This window comes from Myotis yumanensis, unplaced genomic scaffold (genome assembly GCF_028538775.1).
Source record: "Myotis yumanensis isolate MYYU_CA2020_CCGP unplaced genomic scaffold, mMyoYum1.0.hap1 SCAF_15, whole genome shotgun sequence".
Classification (NCBI taxonomy): Eukaryota; Metazoa; Chordata; class Mammalia; order Chiroptera; family Vespertilionidae; genus Myotis; species Myotis yumanensis.
In genome coordinates this window covers 44,334,647-44,362,267 of record NW_027223766.1, presented here as the reverse complement: position 1 = coordinate 44,362,267, position 27,621 = coordinate 44,334,647, and the positions used below count along the sequence as shown (strand labels likewise).

General features: G+C 39.7%; 1 protein-coding gene across 2 annotated transcripts in view; it reads left to right on the top strand.

The window, feature by feature from the left end:
* Positions 1-27,621, top strand: part of CPQ (carboxypeptidase Q) — a 341,853-nt gene that overhangs the window by 129,696 nt on the left and 184,536 nt on the right. For both annotated transcript variants that reach the window (XM_070392147.1, XM_070392148.1), the window contains one exon: positions 4,374-4,581. In XM_070392147.1, coding sequence (XP_070248248.1) covers positions 4,374-4,581 — 208 coding nt within the window. The remainder of the gene's footprint in view (positions 1-4,373; positions 4,582-27,621) is intronic.

Below are 27,621 nucleotides of genomic sequence, written 5' to 3'. Positions count from 1 at the left end.
GTCCATCCATGTTGTCACAACTGGTAAGATTTCACTCTTTTTTTTATGGCCGAGGGATATTCCATTGCGCGTATGTGTGTGTGTGTGTGTGTGTGTATATATATATATATATACACATACACATATACATACATACATATATAATATCACAACTTCTTTATCCAGTTGTCTATTGATGGGCATTTAGGTTGCTTCCATATTTTGGCTATTGTAAATAATTCTGTGATGAACAAATGGATGTATATGTTTTTCAAATTTGTGTTTTTGATGTCTTCGGATAAACATTATTTCTGTATTGCTAATTAATATTCCTTGTGGGGAATGCCACATTTTGTTCATCCATTCATCAGTTGATGGACATTAGGCTTGTTTCCACCTTTTGACTACTATGAGTAATGCTGCCACAAACATTGGTGTGCAAGTTTTTTGTGGACATATATCTCTACTTCTCTTGAGTATATACCTAGAAGTAGAACTGCTGGGTCATATGGTACCTATACTATTATGTTTAACTTTTTAAGGAACTGTCAAAATTGTTTTTCAAAGTGGCTGCACCATTTTATATTTCCACATCTTTGCCAATGCTTGTTTTTATCTGTCTTTTTTATGATAGCCAGAGGATGTGAGGTGACATCTCATTGTGGTTTTGATTTGCATTTCCTTTATGGCTAATGATATTCAGCATCTTGTCATGTGGGTAATATCCATTTGTATATCTTATTTGGAGGAGACCTATTCAAATTCTTTACCCATTTTTAATTGGATTGCCTTTTTATTATTGAATTAAGAGCTCTTAGATACAAGTGCCTTATCAGATACACAATTTACAAATATTTTCTCCCATTCTGTGGCTAGCCTTTTCACTTTTTAATGGTGTCATTTTAAAAAAATTTATTGATATTTAGAAAGAGAGAGAGAGCATTGATGTAAGAGAGAAACATCGATCAGTTGCCTCCTGTATGCACCCCAACTGGGCATATGCCATGACCAGAATCAAAGCTGACACCTTTTGGTGTATGGGATGGTACTCCAACCAACTGAACCACACTGGCCAAAGCTTGATGATGTCTTTTGAAATACAAAAGTTTATAATTTTGATGGTTCAATTTATCTAATTTTTCTTTAGTTGCATAGGATTTTGGTGTTGTATATAAGAAGGAATTTCTCTACTCAAGTTCATCAAGTTTTGTAGTTTAATTCATATTTAGGTCTGACTCATTTTGCATTCATTTCTGTATATGTTGTAATATAGAGGTATACCTTCATTCTCTGTGGCTATCTGGTTGGCTCCAGATATAAGTTGAAAACATTTTTCTATTTCTATTGAATTGTATTAGCACCCTTGTTAAAATGAATTGACCATTCTTATAAAAGGTTTCTTTCTGGACTCAATTCTATTCTATTCTATTAATCTATATGTCATACCAATACCACACTCTCTTGATTACCAGAGATTTGTAGTAAGTTTTGAAATTTGGAAGTATGAGTCTGCCAACTTTGTTTTGATTGATTTTTGGGATGTTAAATCAATCTTGCATTTCCTGGATAAATCTCACTTCATCATGGTATGTAATCCTTTTCATATGTTTATATGTTGCTGGTATCAATTTTCTTATGTTTTGTTGAGGATTTTTTTTGTATTTATATTCATGAGATGTTGGATTATAGTTTTCTCTTCTTGTGATGTCTTTGGTTTTGATGACAGTAATACTGACCTTACAGAATGAGTTGGGAAGTGTTCCCTTGTTCTGCATTTTTTAGAACACTTTGTAAAGAATTGGTATTAATCTTTAATTGTATTTATTTTTATGGCTTTATTTATAATTTACCCTTTACTATTGTTAACTTGCAGGTGAGTCATGAAGGTGGTATTTATGCTGATCTTTCTCTGTAGGGCAATTGACAGTGTATGTATAGGACTCCAAATAAAACTGTTGACTCTTCATTCTGCCTACTTCTAGTAAACAGGGCTAGATATTTCACCAGTGGGAGACATGCTCAATTGCAGAAACAATTATAAGGCTTTTATATCTTGAATTTGGAGCCATGGTTGGAAGATGCCTTTCAGTGCCATTTTTCTCATTGGAGCCATGGATGCATGCCCTGATCCCTGTCTACTCTTTAAGAACACTTACCTGTAACATATCAGTACAGATTTATTTAGAAACATTATTTAAGGAGCCTACTCAGAAATGTTATAATGACCTCTTGAGTAAGAGAGTCTGAGCACAAGGAGAATTTCTTGAATCTTAGACATCACATGAGATATGATAAATATTTAGATGGTCTTCATACATGTTTCATAATGCTTTTGGTCATTAATTACTTGACCATTTCAGTGGGGGGGAAATTAGCCCTGAAGAAATAATAATGATAACATGTTTACTAAATAATCACTATGTGCCAAACCCTATTTTATTTATTTATTTATTAAAATGTTTTTATTGATTTCAGAGAAAGGCATGGAGAGGGAAAAAGAAACATCAATGATGAGAGAGATTAATCAATTGGCTGCCTCCTGCACAACTCCCACTTGGGATTGAGTCTGTAACCCGGGTATGTGTCTGACCATGAATTGAACTGTGACCTCCTGGTTCATGGGTTGACACTCAACCATTGAGCCACACAGTCTGGGCCAAACCCTGTTTAAAATTTTTTACATATACTATGTCTTTTATCCCTCATAGCAATCTAATAAGGTCAATACTAATATTCTTCTCCACTTTACAGATGAGGAAACTCAGAAACAGGGAGGTAATCTAAGTTGCTTGGTATTAGGCAGGTAAAGAAAGGTAGAGCCAGGGGTGATGTAGGTTATGTGACTGCATAACCTGTCCTGAATCAGAAGTTATTGTACATCAGGCATATTCTACAATAGGGATTCTGATTCTGAGCTTCTGTATTACAAGTCTTGAGTTTAAAAGTCATTTGTCTTCCTTTTGATAAAGAATAACATGTTTAGTCAACATTTAAGGACTATTTATAAAAGGTATACTCAGATGTTACCAAGGACTTGAGATGACACAGTCTTAATAGGGATAATGTAATGGACAAGTGATAAGATAAATATTTAACATTTATTGAGTGTTTACTATGTTTCTAAGTAAGTGATTAACTTGTACAAATTAATTGAATGTGTAAAATACGTCTATGAAGTAGGTATAATTATTATCACCTCCATTTATAGATGAAGCCACTAAAGCAAAGATAATTTACCCAAAGTCAATTAGCATTAAGTGGCAGAACCCAGATTTGAACCCAGACAGTTTTGCTCCTGAGCCTATTCTTATTTTGTTATGCAATTTCTCTAAGTAAGTAAACAGTCCCCTGACATATGGTCACTACAATATAGTAACACCAAGAAAACAATGATAATGGGTTGTTGTGTTTATGCATAAGAAAAGCTTTTCTGTAAACATGAGAGAATCTGAACCAAATATGAAGAGAAAAATTCATTTTAAAAGGGAGCTGTTAGCTTGTGCTTTGACAGAGATGGGACTGGATGGTACGATGAGGTGTGCACTCAGAAGCTGTGCCTGCTTGGTCCTGAGGGAGTTGTGATCTGGGAGAGTAAAAATGGACAAGTTGGAAGAGCAATTTTAGAAAATGAGTTTATCCAACTTGATTAGCCCATTAGAGTTTGAATCAACAGTAGATTAATATAAACTTCATTTCCAACTGTTTCTAGTAATGTAAGAAGCATTTGGAAATTAGCAGGGAAAACTTGACCAGTTGCAGTAATGTTTATTCTTTAGTGCCCAAAGCATAATAGTTTTTTGTATTTTTTTTTTAAATAGCGGTACAATCAGGGACCTGGGTTTACTCAGCACTTTTCTTCGTAGGAACACAAACGTTCCCCATTGTTCTAGTTTTCTGCAAAGTGTTCTACCACCAATTCAAGGCTACAAATTTGGACCTCTGGGTTTGGGAAGAGAATAGCTCCAGAGCCAGTCAGTGACCAGAGAGCTGGGCGTCCCTGGACCAGTTTTCTTCCAGATGTGTGGGGTTCTGGTCTGCACAGCCTCGATGGACTCCAGAGCTCCCTTTATCTCCTGGAGCGGTGTGTTCACTGCCTGATCACGAAGGCAATCTTAACGTTCTTCCAAGTTTGAGGCAATTTGAAACTTTAAAGGATCATCCAAATTATCAAAATAAATCTCATGTAATATTTTCTATGAGATAATTTATTAAATTGAAGTTTCTAAAAGAAGCATTAAGTTTACATCAAAAGCAAATGAAACAATATTGCCCACTGGTCCTATTCCTCATGCAAACAAAGATCAGTGAAAGTCAAATGTCAAATGCAGTCACTTAAAACAATACTTGCGGTTTATTTCTGCTTCTAAGGTAACCTGGTGGCTTATTTTCTCAAGTCCTCACACAGGTATTCAGGAATACCAGGACGGTGTGCCACAGATCCCAACAGCCTGCATTACAGTGGAAGATGCAGAAATGATGTCAAGAATGGTTTCTCGTGGGAGCAAAATTGTCATTCAGCTGAAGATGGGGGCAAAGAACTATCCAGATGCTGATTCCTTCAACACTGTAGCAGAGATCATTGGTAGCAAGTACCCGGAGCAGGTGAGTGAAAGCGACAGTAGGTTGTCTGTGCATAGGGAGTTATGGTCAAGAGATAACATGAGTCTGCAGAGATGGTCCTTCTGTACTTATTCACTGCAGATGCTTCATAGATATACATTTTCCCATCAAAAGTTTTACTACATTGACTGAAGAAAGGAAAGACTAATTGAAGAGTGGAATAGGATCCATGGTGTGTAAATTCAGCCCCTGAATAGCTGAGGGAAATATTTGTGCATGTGTGTTGTGTTTATTTCATTTGAAGCTGGCTTGACACGCAGTAGCTTCTTAACATATTTTTCCCCCAGTAAAATGAAGAGAGGGAGAAAAGGAGAAAATGGTTGGAAGACTTTCTTTATCTCAATTCTCTTTAAATCTAGAAGTTTCCTGCCCACGAAAAACACTGATTGCCATTGGCATGTGGGACATCAGCCCTAAATACAGCCCTGTATGTCCAAAGCTGAACCCCTCAACTCCTTCATGCCAGACACCTCACCTTAGTTTCTGGTCTTTGTTAAAGGGACTAACTCCATCTACCTCTCAGAACAGTTAGAAAACTTCAAATTGTTTTTTATTCTCTCCTCTTTATCACTGTCCTGTAGCCATGTACTGCGTCCTATTTAGTCCACTTTCAGCATATTTTTAAAAAATCTGTTATTGCCTTGCCTTTACTGTCATTATTGTCTTAATTCAGACCCTTGATACTTCCCTCTTGATTTTTTTTCTGATCTCTCCCTTCTGTATTTTTTTGCAGTGCAGCTCAGAGTGGTGGTGTTGTGTTTTTCTTTTCCAAATTAAGAATTTATTTATTTTGATGTAAATCAAATTTTATTTATTTTTTCCATGCAATAAACAGTATTTCAAAAAATGATTTTAAATATAATAATGTTACATGCACAGTCTCTATGCGGTCTCCACTTTCGGTCCTCGGGGGTCAGGGTTCTCTCCTGCGAGTTTTCTGTTGACTGTTCAGGAAGTTTTTCTGTATTTCAGTTGTAATACCGGTTTGTTCCTGGGAGCAGGTCCCTGCAGCATCCACTTACTCTCCCTCAGAATGTTTTATTATGACACCGACCTTCCCTGCTGTCAGGCCCTCTCTCCTTTTCCCTGTAAGACAAATGTTATGATAAAGATAAACTTTGGGGTGAGTGATCTGAGAAGCAAAAGAGATAAGGAAGGAGGAGAGTTAAATAGGAGATGATTGTAGTTAAGAATAAATTATATAATATTGTTCATAATTGAACAGAAAATGAGAATGGAGAAAGAGGGAAAGGAAATGTATGACAGAGATTCAAATGCCAGCTAAGAACTGTCCCTTCATTGGCTGGTAAGGGAGTTCAACTTTCCTGAATTCTGGCAAACTTTTCTAAAATCATTCCACTATATTTTTTATTATCAGTAATGCTGACAGTGACACAAACGTTGGTCTGATACATTAGGTTGACTCGCGTCTCTGACACATTCTCGCTACCTTACTTCACATTTTATTAAAGAATAGTGCTAAATAATGCTGAGATTACTTGCAGTGGAAATTATCTCTCAGAAAGAAGAGGTTCTATAGAAATTATCATTTCTCTGCCTGCAGGTTGAACATCCTGGTGACTTGAAGGTGGGCTAACAAGCATGCAGTGGCTGATAGAAGCTATTCATTGCAAACACCTAGCACAACCCATTGCATCTCATTATCATGCACAGCACCTTAATGAAAGGAAAGCAATTAGCACATAAAGAATCCTTTTGATGTGGCCCAACAACCATGGACCAGGTGTGATTTTCAGCTCTGGAAAAGTATCTATGTGATTGATGAAGCATGAACACATTTTAAAGCCACATTGCATAATCAAGCCATAAGCATGGACTGAATTAACCACAGGCTTTTACTTTAATTTTTTTATTGGTCTTAGAGAGAGGAAGAGAGGGGGGAGAGAGAGGGAGGGAGGGAGAGAGAGAGAGAGAGAGGAGAGAGAGGAGAGAGAGAGAAATATCGATGTGAGAAAGAAACATTAACCGGTTACCTTTCACACATGCCAGGGATTGAACCCGCAACCTGGGTATTGCTCTGACCGGGAATAGAACCGGTCACCTTTTGGTGTATGGGGTGACACTCTAACAAACTGAGTCACGCTAGCCAGGGCAACCACAGGCTTTTAAAAATGCCAATAATACATAAACATTATTGGGTTTTATATGTGAAAATGGCAGAATAGGGATATTAACACACATTAATCCTACCCTTTTTCTAAAGCACCCACAGTGGCATGTTTGACTTTTCCAAGCCCCAAATTCTCTCTTCACTTGACCTCTTTATAAACTGCTCCTCTGTAATTTGGGCATGTTCTGGAGGGTTCAGCAGACCTTGAACGCTTTGACGCGTGCATTCATTGGGGGAAACAGTCTTCTAGGGAGCTCTGACTTTAGGTGTCTACATTCCTTTCTCCCAGTTTAATTCTTGGGAAACCACATCTTCTAGGCCCATCTGCAGTTGAAAATGAGTCTGAGAGTGAGAATGAAAGCTCTTTGACTTCTGAGCTGATCCTCCTGGTGCTAAAATAGCAATATTTGTTCTATTCCCATTCATTAAGGAACTGATTTGCATTGGAAAATTCATAGGAAACTGGTTGTCTTTCAGCAATAGGTTTTATTTTTTATTAAATCAATGGAGTTTATCCTAACACTTAAAATAGTCTTAGACAGAGGCCGGGACAGAGAGATAAGGGGTCTTTGTAACCCAGTACCAATTCCCTGACCTTTAGGTGAGCAAACTGAATCCATGAGTGACTTGTCCCAGGGTCCGAGGACACACATTCCTGAGAGGAACAAATCTGGAATGTGACTCCAGATTTCCTGACTCCCACTTCTTTCTACCCCGAGGATGTCCCATTATGCCTGGGCACACCTTAGCTGGATAGTGTCTAAGCCTGAGGGAGGTTGATTCGGGATACAGGCAGGGCCATCTCTACCTACCAAGTCATTACATAGGAGAAACTGTGTCTTAGTTTCATGCTTTTTTCCCCCGACATCTCTTTTTTGGCACAGAGTTCTCATAAATATTGTCCTTTGTTGTGTCAGTTTCCTTATAGCTCTCATGAGGTTTATCACCTGGGAAACCCTGCTGTGCTGGGTCCATTCCTTCTTCGCATCTTCCCTCCATCAAGTCTTTCTCAGTTCTTACTCCTTTTTAGCTCCTCCTCTCTTTGGAAGAGGATCTGATGGGTGAAGCCTTCTGTGGTGTTGCGGACTGTTTATGATGCTCTGTTCCCCTGCGTCCTGGTTCATAGCCTTTCACTCTCACCAATCAGAGAATCAGGTGGTTCTGTTTTAGCAGAGAGGCCCACAGCCAAAACCAAAATCGACCTACTACCCATGACATCATTTAAAAACAAACAAACAACCTTTTTATTTTGAAATAATTTTAGACTCACAAGAAAGTGCAAAATTTGTGTTGAGAATTTGGATGTACCCTTTGACCATCTTCCCCAATAATAACATCTTACTTAACTGTAATATATTAACCAGAAGAGGAAACTGGTGAGAAGATACTCCTGAGAGCTGGGGCCTTCTTGTGGAGCCGGGGCTGCCCTGTGGGCATCCTCTGTGTAGTACCCAGTGTGGGGAACAGTGTCCTGACATTATCCCAAATGGTCCTTTCCTGCGTCTGATGCTTTCAGGGCATCCCATTCACACAAGAAACACAGAAGGAGGCTTGAACTCAAACTGATCTGGCAAAGAGGGCAAATGACCTGGAAGTAGGGGTTTCGTGCACCTGAGGGAGAGACTGTCTCCCAGTGTTGCCTTTAGGACTGGCCTTTTTCCTTCTTCTTCCTCAGTAATTTCCTATGCCTTATTCTGAGGGTTGCTTAGTAAATGCAATATTTAGAAATGTTAACATAGTCAAGTATTCTTATGAGGGAATTGTGTAGGAAAGAAAAATGTGTTAGATTTTCTCTCTTGGTTGATAGTATCCAAAGCCATTTTGATCGAGCCCTGATGAGTGGAATTGCTTTTTTATGCATGCCTTTTCCCTACAGCAGTTATTTTTATGGATTCAGAAAACAATTTCAGTCTCATATGCCAGTATTATGTTCAAATATGCTGCAGCACTGTGCAGGCTAGTGGGAGACATTAAAGTGGAAGCTCTACTTTGTTAACTGAACAGGCCACTTTTTCTTTTATTCCTTTTTTTTTCAGTGTTGGTCAAGGTTTCTCAACATCATCATTATTGACATTTTGGGCCAAATACTTCTTTGCTGTGGGGATCTGTCCTGTGCATTATAGCATATTAAGCACCTTCCTCCTCCATCCCCTGTAGTTGTAACCAATGTCTCCAGACATTGGACAAAAGTCACCCCAGACTGAGAATCACTGATGCAGAGGAGTAGGAAGGACACTGGATGGGTTTTGCTAGGCTTGATTCTGGTTTTATTTTGTCACAAATAAGCTGAGTGATCTTGGGCCACTTAATCCTTCAGCTATAGAATGGGGGCCTTGTCTGTAAAATCTGGAAAGCCATAAAATTCTATTATTTATTTAAAAAAAACTTAGAGATTATCGTCAGACTGGTGGTACACACTGTAGACTGTTAGATAGCCACAAGACGTAGTGGGAGCCCTTTCATTATTTTACAAAGTAGGGGCAGTTGGTAGGTGTTTTTATTTTTTATATTCTGTATTCAAGCACAGTTAGGAGCTTTTCTTCAAAAAAGTAAAACAAACTCCTCTTTCATGGCAGTTCTTATTCTTTAATGTACTAGTGTGCACTGGGAATTTTTAAGAGGTAGTTTTACAATATTCCCCAAACTTTTTGAGAAATGGTAGGGTAGAGGCCTACGATCCATTGGGTAACTTATGCTTTGATTTTTTTTTTAATATACATTTTTTCAACTATTCATTAATTCAACACACATTTAATATCTGGTATGTCAGGCACAAGAATTGCAGCAATAGCCATGGGTTGTGGGCAGGATAGCACTGTGCTTAGTTAGAAACTTAGCCTGTAGAATTCAAATCCCACCTTTATCATCTTGTTGGTAGACTGTTTTGCCTCTCTGACCCTCAGTAATGGTTAGCCTTCTCTGGAGAGCTTATGCAAAAGCAAGGAGCTGAGAAATAGGAGAAGCACACCAGGAAGGACCACAGAGGGTCTAGCAGGCCATGTGAAGGCCCGAGGTTTTGTCCTGTTGACAGTAAGGAGTGACTGAAGGGTTTTAGCAGTAGATTTGCATTTTAGTTCACTCTGGCCACTGTGTACATTGAAGGGGCAAGGATTGAAATCCAGTTAGGAGATAATAGGACTGGAACTGAGACCGTTGAAATAGTCAGGTGGAAAGCAGGAGAAGGACAGGAAATATTTAGGAAATAAAATTGGCAGGAGTTGTTAAAATTGGCATATGGGGAGAAAAAAGAAGGATGAGTCAGTTTGAGTGAGTAGGAAAAATCATTCATTCATTCATTCTATAGGAATTTATTGAGCTTCTGCTGTACGTTATGTATATCCAGCTGCCCTCCCAGTACTTGGGGGTTTGTGGTAGAGACAGGAAAGTAAATAACTGCAGTAGAGGATGGTAGTAGCATGGCACAATGAGGACTCATTGCAGGGGGCCCAGCCTGGTCAAGAAGGCTAAGGAAGGCCCTCGCTGGTTTGCAGTGGATAGAGCGTTGGCCTGCTGACCAGAGAGTCCCAGGTTCGATTCTGGTCAAGGGCATATACCTTGGTTGCAGGCCTCTCCCCAGTCCAGGCCCTAGTACAGGAGGCAACCAATTGATGTGTTTCTCTCACATTGATGTTTCGCTCTGTCTTTCCCACTCTCTCTAAAAATCAATGGAGAAATATCCTCGGGTGAGGATTAACACACACTAACACACACACCACCACCAACAAAAAAGGCCAAGGAAGGAAGGCTTTCTGGAGAGATCCAACGTATTCCTCCAGCATGAGGAGTTAATCATGCTTAAAGGTTATGGGGATGGGGTTGGGATGGGAAATAATCCAAGCAGATGGAGTAGTATTTATGGAAGCCCAAAGAATAGCGTTATTTCTTTTTTAAGGAGTGTAATGTGACCTCCTATAATTTTTGAATCCATTGGATAATGAACCCTGTTTTCATGGAGTTTTGCTATAAAATAACCAAAAGAAAAAGACATGCCTTATTTCATGTATATGTATTTTTTAAAAATAAATGATTGAAAAGCTCAGCAATCCCTTTGGAAACAGTTTTAGCATTGATGTTGTCAAGACCTTGTTGAAGGAATAAACAAAACCTGATTGACCTGGTGGACGAACTCATTCCATGCATAATTGAATAGTTAGAGGCTGTAAGCAAATGCGGCTTTGCTTTCATCTGAATATGTAGTCTGATGATTTGTAAAACCCTCTTAATGGGTACAGCAAGTTATTCTGCCTGGGTGGGAGCCTTTTTACTAACTTAAGCAGCTGTTTAAACTTTCATAAGCGAAGTAATTATTAAATCTTTCATGAACATGTTGGTTGGAACATTTGTTCACATCTTAACCTTGAGTTGGAAAGTTTTGGGAGGTGGGGTTAAAGAATTTTAAGCTGGCAAATTTTATCCTTTTTTTTTTTCTTTCGTATTATAAACATTTTATGGCTTAGAACAGCCAACCTAAATCATGGAAGGAAAAATACATGTGTGGTAAGCATGAGACATTTCATTGTTTATTTTTCAAATTTCTGAAATGTGCTCATAGCCGTGCATGCCTCTGAGCTCATAAAGACAGCAAATGGAAACAGCCCAAGTCAGACAGGCTGTGTTAGATAGATAGCCACCCAGGTAGGCGAGGCGAACCTTGGAGAGTTTACTCTTTCCTGTGCTCCGTAAGTCCTCTTAGTGTGCCAAAAATGGGACTTGCAAGCAGGAGGCTGCCATCTTTCATAGTTTTGAACATCTTTCCATATTAATAATGGAGCTGTTGCATGCGAATCATAACCATAAGATGAATGCTAATTGGCCTTTAAGGAGTCCTTACTATGTGACAGGCAGTATTCTAGATGCTTCTCATGCATTTCTCCTTTAATCTTGACTGTGACCTTGCCAAATAAGCAATGCTGTTATCCCCATGTTAAAGATGAAGAAACTGAGGCTTTAGAATGGTCACAAAGTTCACAAAGTTTCCGTGTGGCAAACCGAGGAGTTAAACTCAAGTATGTCCTATCCCAGGACCTGTGCTCTTGAACAATTCATTACCCTGTACTTCTTAGTCCTTTTCTATTCTGGTTTGGGAAGCACTGCTACCTAAAGAGTTTCCTGTCTTACCCTAAATGAAAACCAGGCCAACTGTCAGCATTGTAACCAACAGCAACAAAATTCCTACTACAGTGGGGCCTTGACTTACGAGTGTCCCGACTAATGAGTTTTTCGAGATACGAGCCCTCTCTCAGCCGATTTTTTGCTTTGAGTTGCGTGCTAAAATTCGGGTTACGAGCCAGCTTCAGATACCTCACCGCTCGTTGGCGCAGCGAACGTCACAGTGAACGCCACAACATCAGCCCAGCATCACGTGTCTCACGTGTTCACAATTGATTTGACATACGAGTAATTTGAGTTACGAGCTCTGTCACAGAATGAATTAAACTCGTAAGTCAAGGCCCCACTGTATGCGTAGAACTCTATGTTACAAGCATGAGAAATACTTTGAGGCATGGAGGAGAGATTATAAAGGGGCCCTGGCCTGACAGCTAAGCAAAGCAGGCAGTGAATCTCGGACCTCAGACTCTACAGCACGGGGCCAGGGCCTGCAGCACCGCCTCCTGGCTGGCCCAGCGCTAACATTATCGTGTGGGACTTTACGGTGTGCTGTGTACTCTGACCTGCAGTGTCCCATTGAATCCTAACAGCAGGGCTGATTATTATAATTGCTACTTTAAAGATGAGGAAGCTGAGCTTTAGAGTAAATGACTAAGTCAGACACACATCTAATAAGTAGAAGATAAGATTCAAAGTTTGATTCTTCTATAGCATGCTGTAGTCACAGCTCAGAGCCCTGCAGTTTAATATAGCATAAAGTAAATGCTTAGGAACGCCCAAAAAACAACCTAAAAATCAAATTGTTTAAATAGATAATTACAATATAAGGCAATAAGAACTATCGTGGGGTTTTTTAAATATGGCCACAAAGTCTTTGATCTCTGTTTGAAAGTACATGTAGGCTGTACTTAGTGATTTACTTCTAGTAAATAGAATGTGGCAGGAACGATGGTGTGTGATGTCTGAGACTGGAACATAACAAGCCGTGCGGCTTTCTCCTTGCTCTTTCTCTTGGATCACTCCCTCCGGGAGAAGCCAGCTGCCATGATGTGAGGATACTCAAGCAGCCCTATGGCGGGGTTCATGGGGTGAGGAACTGAGGCCTCTGGTATCAACCAGCACACATTAGCCAGCAGGTGGAACCAACAGCTCCAGTCAGGTTTTCAGAGGACTGCAGCCCTAGCCCACATTTTGACCACAACCTTAGAAGAGACCTGAGCCAGAACCATCCAGCTAAGCTGCTCCCAAATTCTTGACCCACACAAACTGTGTGAGATAATAAATATGTATTGTTTTGCATCGCTAAGTTTTGGGGTGAACTAATAGAGCAATCAAGAAGCACAGATGCACAGTCAGGAATTACTGTATTTGAACTGTCAGCAAAGAAAGCTGGCTACTGAACGATGAGAGAGATGAATAGGAATTTAATAAGTAGACAACATTTATTAGGAGGTGTTCTGGGCAAAGAGAAAAGTGTGTGCAAAAGAGTAAAAAATTGTGCCACAGCAAGGCACATTTTATAAACTTCAAATAAAGGACAAGACAGAAAACGTATAACTCAAAAATCATAGCACTTGGGATATGAGAATCTCACTGAGAACTTACATTATCTGATAAATGTAGCAACTAATTTTCCTAAGAGTGACTTATGTCTGCAAGACATTAAGTTCCATGTGGACTATTTAAGATGATAGGACATCAATTAAAACATTGAAATATTTACTTAAAAAAATTAAAACAAAAATCCTATATAATAAAAGCCCATGCCGTCGTGATGCCCTCACGTGGTGAAACCCTCACGCTGTAACAACCCATCACCAGGGGGCTGTGTGTGCAGCAGACGCATGCGGGTGGGCAGGGCTGCGTGCTTGGGTGAAGTGCTGGTGGGCGGGGACTTGACACTGCGGGTCCTGCAGCTCTGCTCGCTGAGGCCTGGGATCCCATGGTTGCCGGCGGGGGATTGACGCTGCAAGACAACCCCCCAACCCCCAGTGCATGAACTTCATGCACCAGGCCTCTAGTTCTGTAGTTCTGTATAAACCCTTAGTGAAAGGGAAGTCCCCGCCCTCCAAAATAGCCACCTCCCTATGTTGTTACTTCACTAAATTATAGGGCCAAGAAATAGCTAATGAATAACATCTGGATTTTCTCCAGGTTTTCACTCTTCCAGGTCTGCTACAACAATCAGGTAGAAATTAACATTGTATCACCAGTTATGTGTTTTGCTTGGCATCATGCTTAACCGTCTCAATTTTTTAAAAAGAGGTTTGCCTTAATTGACTTGTTTTTCTAGGCCATATTTCATTGATTGGCTATTTTTTTAGTGCTACCCAGTGTGACAGGTCCATGAACCAAACCTTCATATTCATGTTACAAAAATCTCTTTGCCTCCCAGTTCCAGCTCCACGATTTTCTAGAGTTAATAGCAGCTTCTGGTAGAAAGACTAATTGTTAAAGTTGGATTTTAATGCAAAATTAATACTCATTTGAACAACAAAGAAAAATAAACAGAATTTTTCCTCAGAGACACATTAACTCAAGACAATTGTTGTCAGCATCCTGCTGCATTCCCTTCCCTGTATTTTCTTCTATGAATATGTTATCTAGTTATATTTTATAGATAGTGACAGATCCAATTTTTGTTTAACATCAGGCAAAAATAGCCCTTAGAAAAGAAATTTGAGATCTTTAAGTGATTCAACAAATGGATATTTCATAATTTACTTAACCTGTCATTAGATGTTTTTATTATACATGGATTTTTTTTCAGTAAAAATGATGTTATATATAAATAAATATGCAGCTAGGGAATTTTGAAGTTGTCTTTTGAACCGTTTATGGGCTTTGCTAGGATGGGCAATTTTAAATACTAATCAAAGGGCAGCTCAGGAAGAGTTTAACCTGGTTTTTCTCCCTGCCAAGAGAACTGCCCTTTGGAAAGTTCTAAAATGACTGTGTGGCCATGTGCCGAAGGTGCCGTCATAGTTATGATGTTAGTTAAATTAAACATGAATGATTGGGTGAGGAACATTATTATTCTGTGCACATTCTTGACTCTTAATTTAAGGTTAAACTAACTTAAATTAATGTCATGTGAATTTTTAGCGGCAATTATGGCCAGTTAATGCATGTTCTTTCTTAGTCATGCCTCATCTCTTTGCAAAATTACAATATTTCATTCCAAATTTTCTCTTGCCAGATTTGTAAGTAGCACTTTCTCCTATTTTCTTTCAGTGTTTATATCAGAAAGCTTTTGAGTTTATACTATAAACCACCATTTGGGTATTTTCATAATAAGACTCTGAGAAGTGGGCTTGGATATGACAGCCAAGACTCACTGAAAATCAGGTTACTGCACCCAGCCCTTTCTTTCTTCTTCAGGAAATATTGTGTGCATAATAGAGATGCCGTCTTAACATCTCTGTCCAAATCTTTCCTCTCTCCATCTGTCTGGTATAGCACCACCCAACCAATATTCCTTAAGTAAACCTCTATGTAGAAGTTGCCTCTGTCAACACTCTATTTTAAAAAGTCAGTGGTTCCCCACTTCCTCTGAGATAATAGCTAATACTCCTTAAATCTGGCACTTAAATCCTTGCATCTACAAGGTATTTTAATAGTTATACCTTTTCCCACAAGTAATCTATATTCTAGAAGCCCAGAACATTCTCTGTTCCATGTTTTATGTCACTTCCCTATCTCTTTGTCTTCCCCATGCCAATTCCTTTTTTTTAATATCTATCCATTGAAATCTTACCTACTCTTTCTTTGTTAATTTATTCACTGTTAAATTTGATGATTCAGTAATATTCATTTATTTAATAAATATTTACTAAGCACTGATTACATAACAGATGCTGGTCAATGGCCAGCTCTTTTGCCACCTCACCCAAGAAGTCATTCCTAACCACCTCAGCCTTGTGCAATATTTCTCTCTTCAGAACATCCACTGGTGTCTCTTACGCTTTTCTTTCATCACAAATCCTATATAATAAAAGCCTAATATGCTAAGTGTCTGGTTGATCGGCAGCTGTTCAACCAATCAAAGCGTAATATGTTAATGATAAGCTAAAGACTCTCAACCCCTTGCTATGATGTGCACTGACCACCAGGGGGCAGACAGTCGACCATTGACCAGTCGCTATGATGTGCACTGACCACCAGGGGGCAGATGCTCCGACCAGTAGATTAGCTTGCTGCTGGGGTCTCGCCTATTGGGACTGCGTGAGATGGGCCAGAGTGAGATGGGCCAGACATGGCCTGGAGCATGAATTCGTGCACCAGGCCTCTAGTGTATGTATGTATATATATATATATACACACACACACTCATTACTGAGTTTATAGTGGGCACTCAAAATACTTTTTGAATTAAAGGAAAAATATGAATGAATGAATGAATGAATGAACTAATGAATGAGAGCAAAAATTTGCCTTCTCTACCAGGAGAAGTTAATGACTAAAATAAAATGGTTAAACTAGAATAGAAATTTAAGATTGTTACCGGTTTCACGTCTATGAAACACACTCAATATGATTTTCATATTGGATCATTCCTTCCCAACACTTGTTTATTTATATATTGATGAAAGCCATTGTGGTTTTTAATTGTCATTTCTCTGATGATCACTGACAGTAAGCATCCTTTCATATGTCTTTTGGCCATCTGTATGTCCTCTTGGAGAAGTGTTTATTTTCATTGGATTGTTTGTTTTATTTTGGTGTTGAGTATATACATTTTTTATGAATTCTGGATATTAACCCCTTATCAGATGTATCATCGGTGAATATGCTCTACCATTCAGTGGGTTGTATTTTCATTTTGTTGAGGGTTTCCTTTGCTGTGCAAAACCTCTTTAGTTTGATGTAGTCCTATTTTGTTGCCCTTGCCCAAGGTGATATATCAGAAAAAAATATTGCTATAAGAAATAGCCGAGATTTTACTGCCTATGTTTTCTTATAGGATCTTTATGGTTATAAGTCTAACGTTTAAGTCTTTAATCCATTTTAGTTTATTCTTGTGTATAATGTAAGAAGGTAGTCTAGTTTCATGTTTTGCATGTATATGTTCAATTTTTCCAGCACCATATATTGAATAGACTATCTTTACCCCATTGTACATTTTTGCATCCTTTGTTGAGTATTGACCATAAAGGTGTGGGTTTATTTCTGGGCTCTCTATTCTGTTCCATTAATCTGTATGTCTGTTTTTATGATGGTACCATGTTGTTTTGGTTACTATGACCTTGTAGTAGAGTTTGATGTCAAGTAGCATGATTTCTCCAATTTTGTTCTTCTTTCTCAAGATTTCTGTGGCTATTTGGAATCTTTTGTGGTTCCATGTAAATTTTTGCAGTATTTGTTCTAATTATGTGAAACAGGCCCTGGGTGTCTTGGTAAGAATTTCGTTTAATCTATAGATTGCTTTGAGTAGGATGGACATTTTTTTTTTAGAATGGACATTTTAATTATTTTTTTCCATGAACATGGTATATGCTTTCACTTATCTATATATTTTTTCAATTTCTTTCTTCAATGTCTTATAGTTTTCTAAATACAGGTCTTCTACATCCTTGATTAAGTTCATTTCTATGTATTTTATTTTTTGAAGCAGTTATAAATGGGATTGCTTTCTTAGTTTCCCTTCTGATAGTTCATTTTTGGTGTATAACAGTGCAACTGACTTCTGAATATTTATTTTGTATCATGATACTTTACCGAATTCATTTATTAGTCCTAGTAGTTTTTTTGGTGGAATCTTTAGGGTTCTCTATATACAGTATTATATCATCTGCAAATAATGACAGTTTTACTTTATCCTTTCCAATTTGGATTCCTTTTATTTCTTCTTGTCTGATTGCCATGGCTAGGATTTCCAGCACTATGTTGAATAAGAGTTGTGAAAGCGGACATCCCTGTCTTGTTCCCAATCTTAAGGGAAATTTCTTTGGGAATGGTCCCTCTTTCAACATGTGTGCTTCTGGTGGACTGCTAAGAACTGGAATCTTGAGCAGAGACACACAGGGACTGAGTTATCCATGATGTAGCCCTGCACAGTTTAGGATCACTGAGCCTCTGTTTTCCCTTCAGCAAAATGAGGTTTGTATACCTCACTGAGTTGATTGAACATTCAGTTAGATATTGTCCATGAAAGCTTTGACGCTGAGTTGTTATTTAATGAATGATAGTTACTATGCTTTGAGCTTAGTTGTCCAAGGGACAATTCTTTCTTCCTCGAAAGAAGGCAAGGCAGAAGCAGACTCTTTATACTGTAGAGACAGCAAATACGTATTATTTATGGTACTTGAGAAGAACATCAAACCATTCAGTGACAAATTAGCAATAGATAATCAGGGTGATTGTGAACTGTGGGGTGATACACTGCTGTTTTGTTATAATACCGTTGTTAAAACTCATGATCTTTCATTCTTTAGCAAAATCAATGAGAGGAAAGAAACTTAGCCACTTGTGGGTAGGGGGTTTGGAGGGAGATATGGAAGGAATAAGAAGGATAGTAGTCTATAAAGGAGTAGCCATTCAGCCACCCGGTGGCCAATCTCTCTTTTAATGAATAGAATTGTGGAGAAACTCTAGCATGTTAATAAATGTTCCACTATGGGTGGTGAGAACTTCAAAAGCAAACCAGTGCATATTGAATTTGATAATAAGAATATAGGGAATTATAAATGAGATGTCCAGGAGGCATCTATGTTAAGGAAACCTAGGATCAGACTTTTCCATATTCCACTAATGAAAGGTTGTGAGCAAAATTAAGATGCGTGGTGGAAAAAGAAAAGATTCTGCTGGCTGGTAGAACACTGATATGAAGTGATGGGGGAGTTTTGATCAAGCATGTGTCTTTGATCTTTAATGTAGGGGGTTAGAGAGAGAGTATTAGAAACCATAGGTGCAGCTACATACCTACTTGAAACGTGATTTTTTTTGTTCTATTATTTCAAGTCTGAACAATCACTACTAACAGTTATACGCAAAGTAGGTCATATGGAATTCGGAATGTACTCCAACATGGGTATGAGGCTGCAAATGTCCGTTTAAGTCGTCTTCTGGCATTAGGTGCACCAGAACAAGGTATGGGGGTAAGAAAAAGTCAGCATGTGGGGCACAGGATTGTGAAGGAAGAGACTTTCCTCTATCATCTTGGGACGTTAGACCAACTCTTGGGCGGGGGGGGGGGGGGGGGGGGCGGAGATGATATTGTCTCTGATGGCTTCTTTTGGGTGAGAGTGTGTGTGTGTTTTGCTTCTTCCTCCAGTTCCTGGTACCCTTCCTCTCTAACAGAATCTTCATGTTGCAAAAACAACCTGATGAAATTGGCATTATCCAAATAATATAACTAAGAAAAATAAGGCTCAGAGAGGTTTATGCAACTTGCTCATATCCATATAATAAGTAAATGGGGAAAGTAAGTTTCATAATCAAGTATGTCTGTTGCTAAAACTCATGAATTCCAACATTTTTAGTTTGGAACATCTGAGTTAATAATGCCACCGCTAACAAAATAAAGGAATCTAGAACAGGTGTTCTCAACCTTCTGGCCCTTTAAATACAGTTCCTCATGTTGTGACCCAACCATAAAATTATTTTCGTTGCTACTTCGTAACTGTTATGTTGCTACTGTGATGAATCGTAATCTAAATATCTGATATGCAGGATGGTCTTATGGGACCCCTGTGAAAGGGTCGTTCAACCGCCAAAGGGGTTGCAACCCACAGGTTGAGAACCGATGATCTAGAAGGAATATGGGTTCTAGTGGGGTGTGGGCAAAGGAAAGGTGAGCTTGGTTAGATATGTTCATTTTGAGCTGCCTTGGGAAAGCCATGTCTTGCTGTCTGGTTACAAGAGGAATCTTGGTTTGTTGCCCAGTGGTAGAGATGGGTACACTTGGAGTGTTTCATTTGCTGCAGAATAGTAGAGGGTAAACAGGTGTGTACATAGATAGACAGAGGCTACCAACTAACTAGGTAGATTGGTAGGTGAATAAATAAGTACATACATAGGTAGAAAGATAGATGTTAGTCAGTGGAGTGAGGTATTGAGTGGCTCAGACCATGTAGTTAAGGGTGAAGGACAGTAGCTATGACATAGGATATGAAAGTGGAAAGCATCTTAAGAACAGCTAACGAGCTGTTGACCCAAGGGAAGCTGGTCATCAGGCTATCTCCCAGATTACAGCTGGTACCCATCTGAGAAGGATAGGTTTGTAAATAAAGCAGAGCATCAACGGGGGCGTGGCCCAAAAAGTGAATCTTGTGTTAGGATTCCCCAGACAAGGTTGAGTTGAGAAAGAAAGCTGGGATGCAGTGTGGTTAGATTACATGTTATAAATGATTTTTCCCCTTCATAAGCTAATATGTTGCTGAGCTGGCTTAAGGTATGTTCATTCTAGGGCAGTGCTGTGATTAATTTGCATGAGAATCAGTTGAGACACTTGTCAAAAAATGCAGATTCCTGCCACGCCCCAGGCCAGTTCTGATTGCTGTGGCGGGGACACCTGGGCTCTGCATTTTACATGAACATCCAGGGATCATAGGTTGAGAATGCCGTCCTAGACAACGAGAGGAAGGATGGTGAAGTCTGCTCTAGAGGACAGCCTTGTCTTCCTTGGGAGTTATATTAACTCCCCTGGGCCTTTGTTTCACTTCATGTAATATGAATAGTGATACTTTCTCCTACCACAGTCACAAGTCTTAGAAATATAATTCAAAATAAACTATATGGATAAGAGAGATGGTGCTGATTACTGTAGAATAGAAATCTACATGGATAAAAGTCTATGTCACGGTCTTGTGTAGACTTATCCTCACCCCAGCACTAAGTATGGGAACACGCATAGAGAAGTTACTATATATGTCTGATTGAGTTTGTCTAGGAACCTTTGAAAGATTTCTAGATATTAAAAGAACAGAACTTCTGTTAGTTATATCTCTGTGCCTATTAGAAAATACTGTCTGCTAAAGTAATGTCTAGGAGAATTTGCCAAGGCGGGTTGATAGAGGAAGCTCAGTAGATAAGGAAAACCAAAACTGGCCAATGAGTTATATTCATAGTATATTTTATATTTGTAATATATTGTGTTCCTATTTGGTGAATGTATTAGTAAAACTCTGGCTATTGTAACAAAGAGATACAACAATATAGTGGCTCAAATAACAAAGAAGCTTATTTATTGCTCATGTAGTAGGTCTTCTATGAGTGGTTCACATCTGTTGAATAGCTCAGCTCCCTATCGTCATTCAGAGTAGTTTCCTTGTATCTTGTTGCTCTGATAACAGATTAGATTAGGTGAGAAATAGTTTAGAAATATACATGGATAAAATTATATGTCATGGGCTTGTATAGACTTATCTTCACCCCAGCACTAAGTATGGGAATATGTTTATAGAAAGTTACCATTAGAAAATGGGCACCTTAAAATTGAGAAAAGAGAATGCCAGGCTTTGGCATCATCTGCATCACAGAAGTTGGCTTGTCACCTGGTAAAGAGAGAAAGAGGATGTGAAATATCTAAGGCTCAGAACTGAAAGTGGCACATATCTCTTCCATTCATAAGCTATTGATGAGCTTAAAATCACCACCATGCCTAAGTGAAAGGGAGGCAGGGAAATGTAGCCTAGCTGAATAGCAATAAGCCCAGCTATGTCTCTATTACTAATGCTATAGAAGAAGAGGAGAACAGAGTTGGTGACTAGCTAGCAATCTGTGCCACAGGAAAGGTATATGGAACTTTGGAGCCAATCACTACTTGTCATGGCTTCACTATTTGGCCAGAGCTGCTATGCTGTTGGAGTATCCTATTTCCTTTGATGTGCTCTTCCCAGCTTCTCTAAAACCTCATTCCTACTATCCAACTAAGCCTGCAAGTTATTCTGGGCAATGTGGATACTGGCATTCCCTTTTCTCAATTTCAAGGTTCTTCTGCTATGTAGGTCATGAGAAAAGTCTTGTTGAGTCTGGTCCTACAGTTAATAAAAGTGCTATTGGTTGGAAAACGTTAGCCAAAGCATCAGTATGAATTGTTTTCCACTTGCTTTTCTCACAGTTGTAGCATAATGAATCTCAAGTGTGACTATTGTCACATAATGGAAGGCTCTGAAAATTAAGAATATTTTCTTAAAGATCATCCAGGCAGAAAATGAGTTCACAGATTTTCAACATTTTTACGGATGGTTCTTAAGTCTCCACCTGCTGCCTTAGGATGCTCTAAAAGTGAAGCCATTTTCCTTCCACGCATCTTGCAAGATTAGTGCCTTAGACTGGAGGTTGCCAAGTGACAGGCACTGTTAGGGAGAATGGAAGCAAGGTAATACTAGTGAGAGCGGCTGTCTGGATGGACACATTGGTTTAGAGTGACCTCCCCACCGTGGGAATTGGATCCCTAGGAGACTGGTGTGTGACTCAGGTGAGATGAAATTACTTCAAAGAAGAATCTCAGGGCAGGTTGAGGGCTGAGAAATTGCTCAGGAAGCTCAGGTTACTAAAGGCAGAAACACTCATGTGTATGAGTGGAAGAATAGGCTATAGATTACTTTCCTAACAGCTAGTTGAGATTGTCATTAAAGTTTGTCTTACTGGAAGAATTATGCAGCCATTTTTCTTTTCAGTCTTACACACACACACACACACACACACCACATATACACATGTATTTGGGGGGAAGGGCTCTTTTGTTTTACTTTTATGTCTCAGTTTGATAGCCTCTTACATTCCTCAGGAGGTCTAGGCAGCCGGCCATGTTCCCACAGTGTTCTGGAACTCTTCCCTCCACCCTTAGCCTGCCCATCCCCTAAGTGATTTTAGTGGTTCTCTAGTGCCTCACCCACTGCCTCTCCATAGCTTGGCGAATGTTCTGCCTTGGACGTCATGTTTTGCCACTTGTCATGGCAATTTATAATAAAACCAAGATGTGACCTATTTTGTGTCCTGCACCGAATGTGTCCCAGAGTCTGCCTGTGATGTGCAATGTGCCTTCAGTGTGGGGACAGCTGGGATGTGAATGGGTTTGTGAGGGAAAATGGCCTTTGTGTCTTTTCCCATGGCTATAAAACTTTGTTATAGTAAACTAAACCTCTGACACCGTATACAAGTGCTGGCATTCTAGATTGTTTAATGGCTACTCCCAATGCTTGATACTAAGCATTCCCATCTGTTTCTTTCTTAATTATAAATGCAGCAGGAATTCACAATTACATCAGTAACAGTGGACATAAATGGAGTTGGAGGCCTTGTACTTAACACAAGGCAGTCTTCCTCTAATGCTTTCCTTCTGTCACAGGCAGTGGGTCAGAGAGTTAGTTCCTCAGGGATTTTCTCCCTTGTCTTCTCCATGTACTTACCATGAGAGTATCATGTTATAGATTCGGCGTTTTTCTGAGAGAGAGAGAGAGAGAGAGAGAGAGAGAGAGAGCGCTGTGTTTTTCTGTCCATGGAGTGGGAGTGGGATGTGTGGGCAGATCCTTCTCACAGTATTGAAAGTCAATTACGATTGTCCTGCTGTTTTGGCCCGTGTTTTGTGAGAAGAGAGATGAATTGTAATAGCCCAACAACATGAGTCACATCCATCCCCCAGAGAAGAGTTGGGGAGTGAAGTTCTAAAGAACTTTGATCGTCCCACTGGAAGCCAGTCTGCCTATCCCTAAAAAACAAGGGAACATTTGTGAGAAGGTCATGTGGAAAAGGGAGAGATATTCAACTGCAATATTTAGGCTTTCATTTCTCATTAAGAGGGAGAAGTTTATCAAGTTTTAGGCTCATGTTTTAGAATTAAAAGAAATTCTTAGAGATCATGTAGTTCCAAGCCATGGAGACTCTCCTGTCTTTGTGCTGGATCAGGCTCAGCAGGAGCTTCGGAGTCAGCAAAACAGGGTTTGAGTTTTGAGCCACCGCTGTGTGCTGTGCCTTCTCATCACTGAATCAGCATCTCAGTTCTCATCAGTCACAGTGGATATCACAACACTTCTTATGAAATCTGCTGTTTGGATTAAATGAGATTAAAATGTAAATCCTACCCCATTGTGTGGCCCATGGTTTTCTTCTCTTATTTCTATTCATGTTTATGATGGATGATGAAATATTGGTCTAAGAGGTTAAGTACCTTGCTCAATATTGAGCATCTAGTTAATGGCAGGCCTGGAGCTGGAAGTCATATTTTCTAAAACCAATGTATTCTAAGACTTTTTCTAACTGAGGCATAGCTAGACCTGTTACTAACTTACTCTATCCTCATCAACCATTGTAGTTTTGTACAAGAATAACCTTAATAATTATCATTTGTATAATGCTTTTTATCAACAAAGTGCTTTTATGTATAAAAAGCATATTGTCATTTAATATGCAGTTAGTGAAATCATATTATAATAGTATTAGAGGCCCAATGCACGAAATTCGTGCAAGAGTAGGCCTTCCTTCCCTCGGCTTCCCTCTGGCACCCGGGACCCGGGCTTCTCTCAAAGCCCTGGCTTCATCCAGAAGGTCATTCAGTCTAATTAGCATATTACACTTTGATTATTATAGATCATTACTTCTATTTTAAAGTTGGGGAAACTGAAACTCTGAATGGCCCAGTACCTTGTTGAGGTCACACTGAAGACTAAGCGAGGACTTGAGCTTAAGTCTGAGAGACTCCAATGTGTGGGCTTCATTCTGTTCTAAGTGGCCTCTCACTGTTAGGCCAGCAGATGTAGGAGAGGACGGAGGGATGAAACACAGGAACCAATATTCTTACCTATCACTTGGCAGCTGTGGTTAAGATTTTCCAGGATGCGATGCTACAAGAACAAAACAATTTTCTTGAATCATAGTAATACTTTAGTGACGCATGTGCCTTCTAGCCACCAGAAGGATCCCCTGGGTAAGTAATGAGGTAGAGGCAGAGACAGGTTTCCATTGCAAGTTCCAAAACCAAACCAAAACAAAAATGTACAAAATAATTTCAGAAAAAGCCTTTCTCTAACCCGTGAATGATTAGTTTCCTGGTTCAAAAATGTGGTTCAGCCCTAGCCAGTTTGGCTCAGTGGACAGAGCATCAGCCTGCATACTGAAGGGTCCCGGGTTTGATTCTAGTCAAGGACACATGCCTGTGTTGTGGGCTCAGTCCCCAGTAGGGGGCGTGCAGGAGGGAGCTGATCAATTACTCTCTCTCATCATTGATGTTTCTCTCTCTCTCTCCCTCTCCCTTCCTCTCTGAAATCAATAAAAATATATTTTTAAAAATGTGGTTCATAAATGAGATCATCTAATTCAGTGGTTCTCAACCTGTGGGTCGCGACCCCTTTGGCGGTCGAACGACCCTTTCACAGGGGTCTCCTGACCATCCTGCATATCAGATATTTACATTATGATTCATAACAGTAGCAACATTACAGTTATGAAGTAGCAACGAAAATAATTTTATGGTTGGGTCACAATATGAGGAACTGTATTTAAAGGGCCAGAAGGTTGAGAACCACTGATCTAAGTCATTTATTCGTTCCTGCCAAGTTCAGGTGCAGGCCAGTAAGGGTCAAGCTGGTACATGTTCTCAATGGGCATCTGCGAGCTCAGTGAGAGGAGTGTGGGCCTGGTGCTTGTCTTTTTGTCCCTGTGCCCAATCCAAATGAGGGCCCCCTGTGCACCTCCCTGGCCCAAGCCATGTGTTTGCGCCGAACCTGTGGTTAGTGATTCTTGGTCATAAGGGCATTGCTAAGTGTCACGTGCTTTCGGTCTCTTATGTTAAGGCCCACACCTCTCCCACCATGCTCTCACGGAGCCATCTAGGCCCACTTAGCAGGCTTACTGAAAAGCAGTCCTTTCTGGCAATAAAACTAGCTCTTCTAATCTCGGAAACCCTCCTACTGACCATGTGTAGGAAATCATGCAAATTTAAAAAATGTAAATATTGACATTCTGAGGTTTTCCTATGTAACCTGATTGAGTCTGATTTCCCATCATTTCTGCTGTTTCTGTGGAAATTTTACTGAACCCAGGTTTATAAAGTAGCACAGGGGCAGCATTATTCAGAAGGTGATAGCATGGGCTGTAGAGGCAGCCCGTCCTGGGGTGGAGCCCTGGCCCTGCAGCTGAACTGTGTGACTGCAGATCAGTTCTCTGAGCCTCCCTTCCCCCATGTGTTAAGTGACAATAATGGTACCCACTCACCTGCTAGTTCTATGAGGATCAAATGAGCTGCCATATGCAAAGTGCTCTAATTCAAGAACAACATTTTGCCTGATCTCCCTCTTCAGAACCAGATGAGAAATTCATGCGATGTTTTTTCCTCATTAGGAAGCTTTAGCTAGAAAAATGTCTTCCAGGATTCTTTTAACATGGGAGTGCACTCATTTTATTGAGAGAGGGGAAAAAAAATAGTATTTTTAAAGCTTTGTACTGTACTTTGGAAGTCAAGTCTTATGACATCAGTGAATTTTCACTTCAGGTTACTCTCATTTCTTATTCTTTCACTGTGAGCAAGGCATTCTTCCTATTCTCTTGCATATCAATGGGAAAATCTCCTCTATGTGCCAAGTACATCTCTGTGAGCATATTGTTTGTTTTAATCTAGCCTTTTAATATCAGAAAACTCTCAAAGTTCCAGTATAATAATAATGACCAAAATGCTTATTAAAAAGTACATTAAAAGATAAGACTGGCTTTGAGGACTCGGGAGTATATAAACAGGTTATTTTTTAAATAGTATTAAATCAGGCATGTGCTAGCCAAATGCATGACTTTATATAGGTTTTTGAGAGTTTTATAGAAATAATGCTTAAAAAGAGGAATGTGAATGGCTTTGCCAGTTCTTTGAAGGAAATGGTAGAATTGGACCTACCTCGAAGGAGTATTAAGAGAAACAACCCAGTTATGTTGCTTAGGCTTAGCATCTTTAGTCTCAAAGATCAAGTCTGCCTTTGCTGCATAGAATGATCCCATCTGCTGTCCTTTGAAACTTCCTTTGGTTAATCTGTAATGGGGCTGTTTTGCTCCCTGTGTGAGGAAAGGCAGTGGAACAGAAGCACGTTGGTGAGACTGTGCAGGATGGGCCACCCACAGACATCTCAGCTGATCTCGACATCTGAGATGTGGGCGAGGCCAGGACCTACCGTCTTCTGCTCTGCTTTCTCCTTGTTCCTCTCCTCCCACCACTCCACAAGCTCATGCACATTGATATGCATACACCCTCTTCTCTTAGAAATGAGAAACTTAAGAAATGATATTCTTGGGGAAGAGGTACCACTATTTTTTTAAATATATTTTTTATTGATTTCAGAGAGGAAGGGGGAGAGAGAGAGAGATGGAAACATCAATGATGAGAGAGAAGCATTGATTGGCTGCCTCCAGCACACCCCACACTGGGGATCAAGCCCACAACCCAGGCATTACCCTGACTGGGAATTGAGCCATGACCTGCTGGCTCATAGGTCAGTGCTCAACTACTGAGCCTTGCTGGCCGAGCGGTACCACTGTTCTTTAGTATGAAGAGGACTCTGTAGTAAACCCTGCTGCAGATTCTACTAAATGTACAAAAGCACTGAGCAGGACAATCAGGCAACCCCATGTAGCTCCAGATGTGCCATACACATGGGACATTGTCCACACTGCTGCTGGGGCTGACAGCATGTTAGAAAATGGTCATAACACATATGGTCCCTTGCTTTTTGCTAAATTCATTCCAAATAAAAGTTAGAGGCAAAGAGCTTTGATAACCCTACTCTTGCAAGGAGAAAGGGCATGTGTGCGGTGTCAGAAGAGGAAGTTAAATGGATTGGATGTCGGCTCTCAATTCGGTG